Source organism: Olea europaea, chromosome 10 (genome assembly GCF_002742605.1).
Source record: "Olea europaea var. sylvestris chromosome 10, O_europaea_v1, whole genome shotgun sequence".
In the NCBI taxonomy this organism is placed as follows: Eukaryota; Viridiplantae; Streptophyta; class Magnoliopsida; order Lamiales; family Oleaceae; genus Olea; species Olea europaea.
The window spans coordinates 36,316,320-36,331,965 of record NC_036246.1 but is presented as its reverse complement, the minus strand read 5'-3'; the positions used below and the strand labels follow the sequence as shown (position 1 = coordinate 36,331,965).

General features: G+C 36.2%; 2 protein-coding genes across 2 annotated transcripts; both read left to right on the top strand.

Moving 5' to 3' along the window:
• The first annotated feature begins 324 nt into the window (after window positions 1-324).
• LOC111402049 (nitrate regulatory gene2 protein-like) lies at window positions 325-7,467 on the top strand. Its single transcript, XM_023030091.1, has 4 exons — window positions 325-2,535; window positions 3,059-3,270; window positions 4,371-4,594; window positions 5,909-7,467. Exons 1-4 carry the CDS (start codon window positions 906-908, stop codon window positions 6,714-6,716), a joined length of 2,874 nt encoding a protein of 957 aa, XP_022885859.1. The 5' UTR covers window positions 325-905; the 3' UTR covers window positions 6,717-7,467.
• A 2,177-nt stretch (window positions 7,468-9,644) lies between these two features.
• Window positions 9,645-15,227, top strand: LOC111402048 (filament-like plant protein). The gene is made up of 5 exons (XM_023030090.1): window positions 9,645-9,960; window positions 10,515-10,680; window positions 11,762-11,960; window positions 12,990-14,260; window positions 14,584-15,227. Exons 2-5 carry the CDS (start codon window positions 10,570-10,572, stop codon window positions 14,815-14,817), a joined length of 1,815 nt encoding a protein of 604 aa, XP_022885858.1. The 5' UTR covers window positions 9,645-9,960; window positions 10,515-10,569; the 3' UTR covers window positions 14,818-15,227.
• Window positions 15,228-15,646: the final 419 nt, after the last annotated feature.

The window sequence follows — 15,646 nt, the reverse complement described above, 5'->3', positions numbered from 1 at the left end:
TACTATTCAAAAATGTATTTTTCCCTCAAAATGGAGCTCAAACAAAGGCTAAAATGGGATAATAGTATTTTTTTGAAAGAATGTGTGATTGAAAATTGAAAAGAAAAATATGAAATTTAATTTAATAGAGGCTAAATGAGGACTAAATCCCATCAAGAATTAGTCTACATAGTCTCATTGAGATTTCAATTTCAATTTCAATTTCAATTTCAATTTAGACGATACTAAATCCTAGATTAAATAAAAATATGTAATTAAATGATAAATTTAATCTTACTTATATCATTTAAATATCTCTCAGTCGGATTGAGGTTGCAACCGAGACTAATAGCATTACTCCTCCTCAGCTCCTCTGCCCAACCCACTCACCCAACACACTTCTCGGCACATTTACTTCTTTATTAATTGACACACACTGACACACAAGAAACAAATCCCAAGAAACACACATTTTCACACTGCTGCTGATTCAGAACAGAGAAAAAGGGATAATAATCAAGAAAATACTACTGATTTTCTTGAACCATCGACAAAGATACACTTCTTTCCATTTCTACGGTCAGATTTAGATTGAATTTTCTAAAACCCTTTTTCTATTTCCAGACATGTTCTTACATAATCTACATTTCCGGGTATTACTGGCACACCAGATCCATGAATGAATCCAAAATTTGCAAAAACCAGATGCTGTACCTCGTGCTTCATTGCTTGTACATTACATTCTTCCCAGCCCCACCGCCATTATGATTCTATTACATTAAACCGAGTTTAGCTCCAAAGTTTTCCTCTCTATATTTTTTCTGATTTTTTCGCTCTCAAGGATTTACCTGTTTTGAATTTTCTTTTTTTCTTTCCATTCACAATGCGATTGCATAAAGTTTCACCCCTAGATTCTGGTATGTGGCATGGGCTGTAGTGGGTCCAAGGCGGACGACTTGCCTCTGGTGGTCCGCTGCCGGGAGCGGAGGGAACTCATTAGAGCCGCCGCCGAACACCGCTTCGCCCTGGCGGCGGCCCACGTTTCATACTTCATGTCCCTCAAGGAAGTAGGCGATGCTCTCAAGAAATTCGTGGATGAGGAGCTAATTACTGCCTCCCCTTCCTCCTCCTCTCTGTCTTCGCCTTCCTTAGTTCTTCCGCCGTTGGAGAACTCCAGGAAAATTAACAAAGAGGGTTCTTCTTCGCATAATCCAGGGACCTCGGGTTCTAATGGTGGTTCTGTTTTACATGCCCATGGTGATGAGGATGATGAGTCTCATATACATTTTTCAGATACCGATGAGGATGAGGAAGATGATTGGAATCATCATCATACACATACACACAAGAATGATGATGAGGATGGAAATCGTTTGCATCACGTCGAAGAAGGGGATTCATTTCGGTATCCGCAGGGTGGATATAATGGGTATGGATATGGTTATGGGATGATGAATGATGGTTATTCATACCCACCACCGTCTAATTCATATGGGCAGCCTTATTATTCTTATGTTCCGATGGAACAACCGATGGATCAGTACTTGTGGGGCCCACCAGGAATGCCGCCGCAACAGCCACCATCAATGCCGGGATACTATTCGAGTAATTCGAATGTGAATTACATGAGGAAGTCGGCTCCGGATATGAAAACAGTGATTCAGGAGGCGACACCAGCCCAGTCGACTAATGGGTACTTGAATTCATATTGGAATTACCCGGCCCCTTATGGAAATGGTGGTGTGAAAGTGAGTCCTCCTAAAGAACCACCGCCTCCACCATCGCCCAAGGCCACGGCGTGGGATTTTTTTAACCTGTTTGATGGGCCCGATATCGGGTACCAGGGTTATTATTCAACTGGTGGATATGGGTATGGCTCGATTTCTAGCAGCCCGGATTCAAATGAGGTGAGAGAGAGAGAGGGTATTCCTGATTTAGAGGAAGAAACAGAGAATGAGGTCTATAGAGAGGTTCAAAAGGGGAAGAGAGAGAATGCAGAAACGAGAAAGACTTCGAAACCAAGCACTTCTAGTTCTAGATCACTGCCACGGCATAAAAATAGTGAGGGTAGCTCGAAATCAGGGCCAATGCGTAAAAGTGAGGGCAGTTCAAGATCAGAGGCACTACATATGGGTAGTGAGGGTAGTTCCAGATCAGTGCCTTCATGGAGTAGTGAGGAAAGTGCAAAACCATCAATGCCATCCCAGTATACTAAAAGTATACTTAGGGAAGATCCGTCGCCCAGTAGTGAGGCTACCGGGTCGATTGTTTTGACAGATGAAAAAACCAGTACAGAAAGTCCTGTAACGAAGAGTGTAGATGAGGGTTCTGTGAAAAAGAAAGGGGTGAGTTTTGAGGTGGATGAGACACCAAAGTATGAAGCTGATTCCTCCAAGTTGAGCAGCTTGACTACATTATCACCTCATGGTACTCGAGATCTTCGGGAGGTTGTGGCTGAAATCAGGGATGACTTCCAGATTGCCTCTAGCTTTGGAAAAGAGGTTGCGATGATGCTTGAAGTTGGGAAGGTACCTTATCATCCCGGCATTCTAAAAGGTGGCCTTCTTGCTATAAATTTCTCTTTTCCTTCTTAATTCTTGGAATTCTCTGTAGTTTAGTGTTTTCCTACCAGTGAAGAGTTTAGACTAACAGGATTGTTCACTATGCATTGGTACATTTTGTATTATCTTGTTGTATGGCTGAACAGAGGATGGTTGTTAGGAATAGGTTATTAAAAATATCTGCGGAAGATATGTGATACCCTGTTTTCCTTCAAAATATGGATTTACGATTGATGCTTTATAAAATACGTGCATATTTCTGTTATAGCTTTAAAGTTTAATTTGCTTTGGAAGTTGGCCTTTTCATTTTCCATAGTTTTGATTTTCCTTTTCTTTTTTATTAAATTTTGTTTTTCTCTTTATTTTTTGCTCACACATGCCTTTAGTTTCCTCGATGCATCTTTTTAATCTATTTAGAATTCCTCTAGGTATCTTTGATATTCTTTCCTGAAGTAATGACAAGTGATATTCTTGAGAATATACCTTGAGATTCTGTTATAACTTGTGTGTCATTTCAGTAATTCTTTCCAGGATTTTGCACCCCATTGCTCCATCCCTGTTGTCATCAAATCCTCCATCAATGCAGTCAATAAATTTAGCTTCTAGAACATTGAAGTTGGCAAAGTCTTATTTCGGGGATGCTGAGAAGGACGAAAATAACGTGTGTAACCTTTCGTCCACACTGGATAAGCTGTATGCATGGGAAGTAAAACTATACAAGGAAGTAAAGGTAATATAGCTTTAGATTTTAAGAGCCTAAGCACACCTTATTCCTTATTCATTTCTCTTGGTTTTTTTCATGCATTCTCATGTAATAGATAATGTTGAAAAGTCTCTGGCATTTATGTTCTCATCTATACATTTAATTTGCGCTTGAATTGATGGTCTTGTGCTTCAGATTTGAAATACCCTTTTAAGCAGTTAAAAGAGTTGAGACTCTATGGTTATGCATAATATTAGTTTGAATTCTTCATCTATAGTGTCCTTGAGCTAGAGCTGAATCGCCATCCCACGAAAAAATTAAGGTGACTAAGAACCAACTCTATCTTGTAATACCTTTTAAGCAGATAAAAGAGTTGAGACTCCATGGTTATGCATAATATTAGTTTGAATTCTTCATCTATAGCATCCTTGAGCTAAAGCTGAATAGCCATTTCAGGAAGAAATTAAGGTGACTGAGAATCAACTATATCTTGTAAGACCCAAGCTAGAATGTGAATTAATTGGTGGGAGAGCCATATCAGCACCAAGGAAAAGAATTCAATGGAAGGAATAATTTGGACTGGTTATCTGATGTACACATTTATATCATTTGAACTTTTTAACTTATTATGTAATATAGAAGTAATCAAATTTGAAATTGCTGTGCACTAGAAGTACACGTAACAATTCCGAAGTGCTGAAAGAACTTTATTGGGAAGAAACTTGACAATTCTCAGTTTTTTTATTTGTTATTCAAAAGGATCTATGTCAAACAAATAAATTATTATCTGTGCCGCTCTTGATATGTGTCATTTGCAGATTCTGAAATGACTTCATGTATTTAGAATTTTCTGTGTACCGGTAGATAAGATAAGATTGTAGAAATGCTCAACATATCTTGGTTCCCCCAAATCATAGTTTATTCTTTTGTGAGGTGGCTATAGGCGCTTGAATTCTGAGGGTTTGAAGTGAGCTTACTGCATGATGCATGTGTTCAGACCTTACCTGAAATTTCTCTTTTCTCTTATTCTTTTAATAATTATTATGTAACTCTGCCCTAAAGATACTTTGTCAGGTTGTCTAGGTATTCAATCTCGCTCAGTTTTAATTGTTGGTAACTTTGATCAGGAAGAAGAAAAACTGCGTGTTATATATGAAAAGCAATGCAAGAGGCTAGAACGTTTAGATGAGAAAGGAGCCGATTCTGGTAAGATTGAAGCTACTCAAGCTGCGATCAGAAGATTGCTAACTAGGCTTAAGGTTAGCATTAAAGCAATTGATGCAATTTCGAGCAGGATACACACGTTGAGGGATAGAGAGTTGCAACCCCAAATTGCTGAATTGATTCATGGGTATGAACATGCTTGCTGTTATTCTCTTTTTTATGTAATCAACCTCATAGATTTGTGGCACATTGTCAAACATGCATGGAGCCGTGAGTAGACTTGCTTAATCCGTCTCTCTCGGTAGTATTTTATTGTTCCCCTTCTGTTATATATGTAAATGGATGAATGAAATTGTTGACATTTTTTTCGTGTTTTGATACTCAACTGATTGCATTGATTTTTTGAGTCTATCATACAAAATGCTCAGCAGTAAAGCTGGCTTGTGCATATCCACAAGCACGGCCACTCTCTTTTATATGTTTGTGTGCTACATACACTGCCGTTGTTTGTGATGCACATGCCATGATTAGCTGTTAAGTAGGAGAGCAAGATATAGATTTATTACATAAAAAAGGTAAATTAGTTACCATTTGCCACGATCAAATTCGAGGAATAAGAAAAAGTCAAAGGAAAGATAAGAATTAAGAACAAAGGCAGTTAAGTGGAGGGGAGTGGAAGGGACTACTCAATAAGTTATACCATATGTTTTTCATATTACAATGTAAGTTCTCTTGATTTTTTATCGGCTGGATTTGATGAATTACACAACATTGTATACAACTTTGATTTGTGATATCTGTTTGTTGGTTTTAGTCTTGGGTTCTAGACCTGAGCTTGGGTCTGATTCTGTTTTTGTTGAATATGGGATACATTTTAATCTGAGTTTGAATAGATGTTACCGATGCAAGACGTAACACAGAGAGGAAAAGACAGAAATAGAAAGAAAAATGGGAAGAAATCCGTATTAAAAATCAATATAATCGATAATAGTCTCAATACATGAAATCCCGTGTCCTATTTCTTAAAGAACTTATATGTAAAGGAACTTCGAATAATTTTTCCCAACTATTATGGATACTTACTAGCACTACTGACACCCATCCCCCCGTTTGTCATTCTGTATAATATAATTTAATAATGTGGCAATTGGGAAGGTTCTCTTCCATTTAGTGGTTCGTTGAGCTTATAAATAATTGCAAATTCTTTTGATGAAATCTGCTGCAGATTCTTCGACCATATTCTGTCATTTTTCTTTATTTATTTGAATTTTTAACTAGAGTTGAGTGATAGCATGTTGTGTTGGTTTAAAGTTTCTTTACCCCCACCACTGCAGAAACCGCAACTGAGACCAACTTATACTTCTCCCTTATTGTAGGGTAACCTTTTTATTCCGTCTTTTATCTTTTATTATTAATGTAATATGATGATCCTTTCCTGAATTAAATATCTTGTAGATGCATGCTCTTACAATTCATTTAATTGGTAGCTTGTAATATGTAGGCTGATCAGAATGTGGAAGTCGATGCTCAAGTGTCATCAGAATCAGTTTCAAGCTATCATGGAGAGTAAAATACGGAGGCTCAGAGCCAACACAGGTTCCCGAACAGAATCAAATTTGAGGGCAACGGCTGAACTGGAGATGGAGCTTCGTGAATGGTGTGAACATTTTAATGATTGGATTGGCACTCAAAAGTCATATGTTGAATCCTTAAATGGCTGGCTTCTTCGGTGTCTTCAATATGAGCCCGAAGAAACCCCTGACGGCCCTGTTCCCTACTCCCCAGGCCAGCTTGGAGCTCCTTCCATTTTTGTAATTTGTAATGATTGGAATCAAGCCATGGAAGCCATATCCGAGGTGCGGGTGGCGAATACAATGAATACGTTTGCTTCAAGCTTGCGACAGCTGTGGGAAAAACAAAACGAAGAGCAGCGTCAAAGGCTCAAAGCGGATTATGTATCGAAGGATTTTGAGAAACAGCTTAGGACGCGCAGGATGGAGAGGGGAAGAATGGAGCTTGAACATGACTCAAAGTCTGACAAAACTAGTTTGTCTATGGTTCCTTCAGAAAATGGAGTTTCGTCATTGGATGATCTAAAGGTGGACTTGGATTCTTTGAGGAAACGAGCGGCTGATGAGAGGATAAAGCACAAGGATGCTATCAAATTGGTGCATGATGCGGCTTCTAGCAGTTTACAAGGAGGTTTGGTTCCCATCTTTAAGGCTTTGGAGAACTTCACTTCTGAGGCTTTGTTAGCACATGAACATGTTAGGTTACAAAATACTGGCCGGAGTCATAGGAATAGTTAGAGCTGTGATGAGTTAAACGGTTCCCATTAGATAGTGTAAATTATATGTGGTTAAACTAGGAAAAAAGGTGAGGAAAGATCTTTAGGTAATGATGAGAGATGAATTATGTCAAATTGAAACTATAGCCAATGAAGGGAGCTGTATTGCTTTTTAATGATGAGAGGTTTGAAGCAGACCATTTAAGGAAATGGTACAGATTTGCTCGGGAAAAACTATTGAATTTGTAACGATTAAATTAGGAATAAAGCAAAAGGAAAAACTATACAGCTTGCAATAAGCTAGCTAGGGAAGTTCCCATTTGTAGAAGTTACAAGGGGTTGTGTTCTTGATGCTAAAAGGACTGGCAGCATCTAGGAGGTTTATCATTTTTAGGTGAATTATGAACATCTGTACAGTCTCGATTCCTATTGTTGCAAATTCTTCGATGGCATGTTTGACAAGGAGGATTGGATAACACTAGAAGTAACTTATACCATCTAGTTGGATCGATCAAGTATTGCACATACCAAACATGCTGAATGCTCGTGTTCTGTGCTGACTTTCATTTATTTGTTGATTGCATGATTAGCAGGCAGTGGTTTTGTTAATGTCAGGTATAAGTAGAAGGTATCTTGTTTTAGTTAGGTGGAAAAGGCACAATTTTGACTAAAATATTGCATGCTATTTTATCTGATGTCTTTTCCTTTCGTGATTCTTGTGCAAGTATGAACTCTTAGTTAACCTTGAACCAGTTTTAATAGGCAATTTTATTTGTTATTTTGGTTAGTTTATTGCTAATTTTATTGTATAGTCGAATTAGGTCCTTAATTATTACATTACAATGAAGGGACGTAAAAATGTTGACAAGGGCAAAATATATACATATTAGAAAAAAAAATAAAAATAAAAATATTGTGGAACTGTTGCCATCCCCGACTGGGGATGCGGGCAGATCAGTGGATGAGTGGTTGGTTGAATTAGAGTTTTATCAATGTTATAAATCTTTAATATCGAAGCATGACGATACTCTTTTAAGCCAAATTTCATAATTTTGTGGCAAAACTGAATTCAATGGAATATAGATTTGGTCGTTAGACCTGTAGCTTGCTTCTTTCATCAAAAATGTATCCGAAATTGCTAGTTGGATTACTACAACTAAGAAAGACATGAGAACTATTCGACTCCGAATTGGGATTAACGAAAGAAAATTCGCTCACTATTCCTTTTACCTAGGACGATGCTCGATAATCTCTCCGTCTCTCTCCACTTTTCTTTCTCATGAAAATCTTCCATGGTTTTGCATAATTTCAATAAATTAATCTATTTGTACAGTTATATTTGATAATGTTGGTGCCATCAAAATCCAAGCCATTGATTTAAAAAATAACTTTTGAAATGAATGAATGTGATGTTGTCAAGTGTGAGTTGTCAATCAAAATTGTTAAACTAGATTATATATGTAGCATAATTCAATTTGAATTCATGAGATATTTGGTATTCTATGATTAGATTAAGGTACATACATTGTTCATGATTGGTGTTGGTGAGTATTCTAGTTATAGGAAAAATAGCGAGCAAGGGGAGTTAATTACAAAAGTTTTATTGATTTTCACACAAGGGAGGTGATATACGTACATGTATGGGTTCACAGAACTGTATCGAACACTCACATACACTGAGTGGTGGGTGGAATATATATTTTTTTTAATACAAGTGAGTCCCGTGTGGGACCCATTGTTTGTGAGTGTTGATAAGGATTCTGTTCCACAGAACCCCTGTATACTCATCATTTTCCTTCACACAATGCAGCTAAGAGTTACGACCAAAATTCCCGTTTTCATGACGAGGGGTGTGACACGTGCATCATGAATTTGTTATCCTTCGTTTGACAAATTTTATAAATCATATATAGATAATCAAACTTTATTTTCAATTACATATTTCAAGCAGTATTCACCACTTTTTTCTATCTACTTATAAATTTTTCACAAAAGTGAAGTATTTTCATTAAAGAAATATCTAGTTTTTTTTATATATTTATTTCTATATGATATAATTATTATTTTATTTTTTTTCAAGAATTTCGTTACTCATCTGTAGCGCATGTTTGTCTAAGTTAAAATATTTTGACTCCTAAATATTAATATATTAAATATTAGAATAATAATTCTTTCATTAGTTAAAATTAAAAATAAACTAACTATTTCTTTTGACAATGAAGTTTAATAATTTAAGAAAAGTAGTGCGCTGGAATCAATCTTGTTATGTGCCAAGAATAAAAAATTAGAATCCGTTAAAATAGAATCCGTTGAAAGTAGCCAATTTGAGGTGAAACGTCCAGTTCACACAAACTGACTCATTCAAATTTTTTGCTTTACTCATCTAATTAATTTTTTTCAACGGTCTACCATCGATGAACTTTGATTTAATTCTTGATTTTTTTTTTCTTTTTTGAGTTAATATCCATACCAATTTTAAGTATTGCTAGATACTACAATAAATTCTCTATAAGCTCATGCTTGTCGATAATTTTCAAAAATTCGTTTTTTCTAAAAATTCAATTCCAATCACACATTTTTACAATAAAATATTTTGCGTATAAACTCAATTTTTTTTCCTAATTTCTAATCATACATTCTTCAAACAGTACTATTTCAAAACTTATTTTTTCCCAAAAAAAAAATTAAACCCCTCTTTTTAATGAACATTAAATTGGGATTAATTTCGAATGACAGAGATCAAGAATTGATAACAGCTGGTAGATGAGATTTGGCTTCAAGATGAGCAAAATCCAAAAACAAATCAAAGAAAATAGGGAATGCACAGCAAAACTTGATCAATGATTGGATTCATGGGCGGGAATAACACCAGATTAATTTCAAAAAATTATTAATAAGAAAAAAAATAATATATAGTTAAAAAGTACACATAGAAAAGCTGAAAAAGTGTCTTTTTCGTCAGTGTTCATTCAAACCTCACATGCGTGTCTCAAAACGCGATGCTAAAAATCCCAAAAATAATTAAAAAGGAAAATAAAAGCCATCATCTTGGAGATAAAATTTGTGGGCGATTGCCTGAATTCTTCCCGGCATTCTACGGATCTTGAAATAGCTGGATTTTTTATTGGGAAATCTAAAAACCAAAGAAAAAACAAAATTTTATGTATGAAAATAAAAACCTTCGGGAAATAAGACGCTAATTATTTTGGATTTGTGGCTCAAAGATTGATTCTTTTCAGTTGGACATTCTTGGATCTTCATCTCAGGTGCATTTCTTTTGCTAGCTACTGTTTTATTTAAATCTTTTTGTTTTCCATTTCGGTTTTTGATTTTTGATTTTTTCACCTTATTTAGAGGAGTTGCTTCATTTGGATATTTTTTATTACTTCAAAGAATGAATCTTTGATTGATTATACCTGGTGGTTTTCTGATATTTCTGTCTCCCCTCCACAACGACCCCCCGCCCCCCATCAAAAATAAAAAAATAAATAAAAGAAAATATTTGTTTGTTTTTTTTTAACCTCATCCCCGTGCCAACACACAGTTGTGTGTTTTTTGTTAGTTTACCACAGCTACAAAAGTCTTGTTTCTAAAGTGAGTTTTTTGAAATAAGTGTTAGTTTTGTTGTGGTTGGATGTGTTCAGTTGGTTGAATTTGAAGCAAAGATGAGCCAACTCAAATTTTCAGGATTTCGATAAATCCGCTACATTTCTTCTCTCAAAAGGAGTTATTGTGATTAATCATATATTTCTGTAATTTATGTAGGGTTATTATTTATTGCTTCTGTTTTATTCAATGCAATTTGTGGGTGTATCTGCAGATTTGAATACTTCTTTGAGATTATGAGCCTGTGGGAGATTTGATTGGCCATTGAGATGGAAAAGAGGAAATGGTTATGGAAGAAGAGATCTTCTGAGAAGAGCCCGGGTGAAAGTGAAAGCTCGGGTTCAATATCTTCACATTCAGAGAGATACTCTGATGAGCAGGTAAATGATCATTCAACCTCAAAATGTGTTTCATTCTAGTCCTTTTTGTGCTTACCATTGTTCTAAAACTGTGCACTTGCAGTTGATGTATTGCACTATGTATTCACATAGGATCACCAGTTTCGTTTAGTATTGATGTTTTCTTCATTTCAAATACGTTGACTAGATTTCAACCGGTCTCTCAGTATAATATGTCTTCAAAGCTTTTTTGTTGTTAGCAATTGAATTCTTCTCTTAGCTTCAAGTTTCTGACTCATGAAAAATAAAACTAATGCATATTTGCTAAAACGACCATGGAATTATTGATGTTTGAACTATTTGGAGCCTAATCATACAATAGACTTATATTCCATATTTGTATTATGCTGACCTAATATTCCTAAGCTACATGCAAAATATTTTAATGAGGCCTATCTAAGTAATGCAAATTTAGAGACAAGAGTTTGCCGTTGAAATCATTTTTCTTCATAGTGAAAACCTTCAGGCAAGTGGAAGTAACTTTGTGAGTGAATCACTATAAATGTATGTACTCTTTGCTTGTTTTTGTTTTCCCATTGCTCTTATTAATTGGGATTAGGACTTAATTGGTTAACCATAATAACTGACTTCTATTCCTTGAGCTGACCCTAACGTGTAAATGGTTAATGGAAGTTATGAATCTCCTATTGCAACCTTTCCAGGAACCACCATGATTTCATCTTGTTTGTATGAGTTAATGATTCTCGTTGAATCTCAATTATTTAAGGATTTCGAAAGGAGAAAAGAGAACGGTAAAAATAATCATTTTCTAGAAACATATAAATGGAGCTTAATATGATTCTCATGCAGTTGCAAATAGGGAAATGATTTTATTTTTGCCATCGTATATAGTGCAACTCGAAAGTGAATATCAGCTAGATGTTTTTATATCCTGCAATTTGTATTATTTTGAACGATTGGTAAAACGTTATGTTAAAGGTCATGAGCCTTTAGAATAAATTAAAAGTTTTTGATGTTATTACGTACTTTAAGAAAATCTGTTGGATTAAAATATCTGACTTCATATTTGCATTGTTGTGATTTCTATTTTGGTACGTTCAAGCAGCAGGATGCATTGAAGGATTCTCCAAATCATAACACACAATCACCGGAAGTCACGTCGAAAGCTGCGATTGTTGAAAACGAAGTCGAGAAAAATGTGAGAAATCTGACTGAGAAATTATCAGCTGCACTCGTCAATGTTGGCGCCAAAGAAGACTTGGTTAAGCAGCATGCCAAAGTTGCTGAAGAAGCTGTGGCTGGTAATAGTTTTCGATTTGGTTAAGAAACTTTTTACTCATTTCCATGTTTTTATACATTTTCACTCATTATAAAAATTGTCCACATGTATGCCTTTGATGGAAAAATAAGTTAGCCTACACACGAGGGTGTGTGTTAAGGACAAAACTTAAACAAATACATTTGTCCCCTTTCTAATAGCTTAACCTTTGAGATAAACTGGTGGAACACCACCCATCCAAAAAACAAATAAATTTCTAAAATATTGTCTCCTAGAAATGCCTGCAAAGAATAAGTTCAATGGGATTGGGAGTGGAGTGTGGGATGCTCGTGGATAACTTTTTCAAATAAAAAAAAAAAAAAAAAAATTACTTGCAATAATTGTATCAAGTCAAACTGGAATGCCTCTGAAAACTATTATTCTGATGCATTTTAGGCATGTATGGTATACCTGATTGTACTGCAGTGGATATGATTCAGAAATGGATACAAGTTATGATTTTTTTTTCTAATAAATTGAAGCCACACTCTGTGGCATGTTATTTAGCGAAAAAAAATAGAAAAGAGTACAACTTAGGAGGGCTAGACCTTACCTCCAAAAATTGATAAATAATACTTATCTCAAACTAATGTGGCAATGGCCGCCATGCATAAGATAAATTGATTATAGTTAAATCAAGATTAAGGGGACATCTGGTATTCATTTGCCTTCATTCGTGTTGTGATGCATTCGTAAGAATCGTCAGCAGAGTCATATTCGTTAGGAGGGGGACTTAGGTTTGAAGCTAGTTGGAAGATCATTGAATTCCTGTGTGTTGACATGTATGTAATGATGATAGAAAGGTTGGGCATTAGGATTGTACTCATAATCCGTGCAATTCCCAAGACCCATACAATTCATATCACTCTGAACAAGTTATAAATCATGTCTTTTGTCACGAGCTGCATATTGTCCATTGCATGTGAAACATGCACTTTGTGTTTTACTTATCTTTTCCGTTTACTAAACTCAGAACATTTTCTAATCCTTAATTACATTACTTGATTTTTAGGCTGGGAAAGGGCAGAGAATGAAGTTGTTGCATTGAAGCAGCAGCTGGAGGCCGCAATTCAGCAGAATCTGAACCTGGAAGTTCGATCCAGTCATCTAGATGGTGCCCTCAAGGAATGTGTAAGACAACTGAGACAAGCAAGGGAGACTACGGTGGAGAAAACCAGCGAGTGGGAATCTGCAAAATCTGAGCTCGAGAACCAAATTATTGAGCTCCGGACCCAAGCAGAACCTTCCAAAACTGATCATTCTGCTTGTATTGATGCTAATATTCTCCTTAGGCTTAAGGGTATGGAGAAAGAGAACTCATCTTTTCAGCAGGAACTCATTTCTCTGTCGAAGGAGCTAGAGATTCGGACCATTGAGAGGGATTTAAGCACTCGAGCAGCAGAAACTGCTAGCAAGCTGCAGTTAGAGAATATAAAGAAAGTTGCTAAGCTTGAAGCTGAGTGTCGAAGGCTGCAATCATTGGCTCGCAAATCACCCTCTTTCAATGATCAGAAGTCCATTATGGCTTCTTCTTTCTCTGTTGAATCTCTCACTGATAGTCACTCAGATAGTGGGGAACGGCTGAGTGCTTTAGAAGTTGATAATCGCAAGGTGAATTATGTGGAGGTGGAGTTGAATGGACATGAAAAGAGTGGCTCCTATTCATGGGCCTCGGCCTTAATAGCAGAGCTTGATCAATTTAAGAACGAAAAGTCCATGCCTAAAAGTCTTGCCGCCTGTTCTGTTGAAATTGATATGATGGATGATTTTCTGGAGATGGAGCGCCTTGCCGCATTACCAGAAATAAAGAATGGCACTTCAAGTGTTGATACTGCCAGAGAATCCACTTCGACTGAGAAATCATTGAGTGATGAGCTTGAAAGAATGACTTGCCGGGTAGCTCAACTAGAGGAAGAGTTAGAGACGATAAAAACAGAGAAATCGAAATTGGAGAATGCTTTAGATGAGACTCGAGATTCACTCAATAAATCTGAAGCTCAACTGGCAGCATCTGAATTGAAAATTGAAGAGTTACAAAGGGGGCTGGGTATTGTTAATGAAGCAAAGGAGTTGCTTGAATTTCAATTAATTGGTATGGAAGTCGAAGCACGGACCATGTCAGCGACTATCGATTCCCTAAAAGCAGAAATGGAAATTGAACGAAATTCGTCAACGGAAATGAAACTGAAGTATCAGGAATTGGAGAATGAACTAAATAGAAAAAACCATGAGACAGAGATTCAGCATAATACAGCCCCCAATGGTGAATTGAAACTAAAGCAGGTTAGTTTCTACATGTTTTGTTCCTAGAAACATTTTAATGTGCATAAACAGAAAAATAAATGTTAAAGATTTTAAATAAATAAGTTTGTCCCTTCTTTATTAGCTTAAGCTTTTAAATGAGGAGGTTCACAATAATGTTAGAGCATGCCAATGTCTTAGAATTAAGTCTGGTTGATACTCGCTTGTTAAACTTTTTCACGTATTGGGCCTTTGATGAGAAAATGGATCTGATGTGCACGTGGTATTTTAAATAATAATTGTGTCTTCTCTGTAACGGTTGGTTTAACAAGAAACATAATAATGAAACTATGTTGTTGTTGCAGGAGGACCTAGCTGTAGCTGCTGATAAGCTCGCAGAATGCCAGAAAACAATTGCTTCTCTCGGAAGACAGCTTCAATCTTTGGCAACATTGGAAGACTTCTTGATAGACACTGCAAACCTACCCGGATTTTCTAGAGGACCACTGAGTTCTGGTACCAATGGATATTTATGGAGGACGCACTCCAACGACACGTTTGTTCCAAAATGTGATTCAGATCCTGTAAAAACATTGTGAGAGAATTCTACTCCTTTGATCAATGGGAACTATGAGGAATCACCAGCATCTCCACCGGGTAATCTCACTAGTGGCGGGAAGGCTAGAAATGGTTTTGTTAAATTTCTCTCGAACGAGGAGTGGGATTGACCCCGAGAATCATCATGGATAGCGAGAGCAGAGTACTTTTCTCTATGTAGGACACAAAAATTGGTTTTAGAGATGCCTATTAAATTCTGTTTGATTGGTATTTGTATTTCTTAAATGGATGTTGTTGTCTTGAAATATTGTAATCCCAACAGCTTCTTTTCGAAAATGTATGTCAAAATTAGTTGGGACATGCACTTATACATGGGAAGTTTGTACTGATCAAGACATGGTACTTCGTTGTAAAAAAGATCCAAAAGCCATCAAAACCTATCTTATTTTCACAGAGGCTCTTCTTTCTTGAGAACTTATAATATTTTGCTTGCTAGTGTATTGATATCAGTTGACCACATTTTGTTCTTTTAAAATGGCAACCAAGAAATTGGTTTAACCCCTAGTATGTTCATCCATTTCTTGGTTGATCAAGTTCCTCAGGGTCAAGTGTCGATGAAAACATTGAACTATTCATGTTTTATGAGCCTTCACAACTCAGACACAACAACATAATTACTAGGCGTGGGCAATCTGCCTCGACCACATCCAATTTTGAATGATGCAGTTTTTACAGCATTTTTGAGCCCCATTTTTTGTCCACAATGCATTTTGGAATAGTATTTTATTAGAGAACGTGTAATATTATTTTATTGAAGAAAGTATAGTTGAAAATAAAATAGAAAAAAAATGTATTTTGAAAATAATGGAT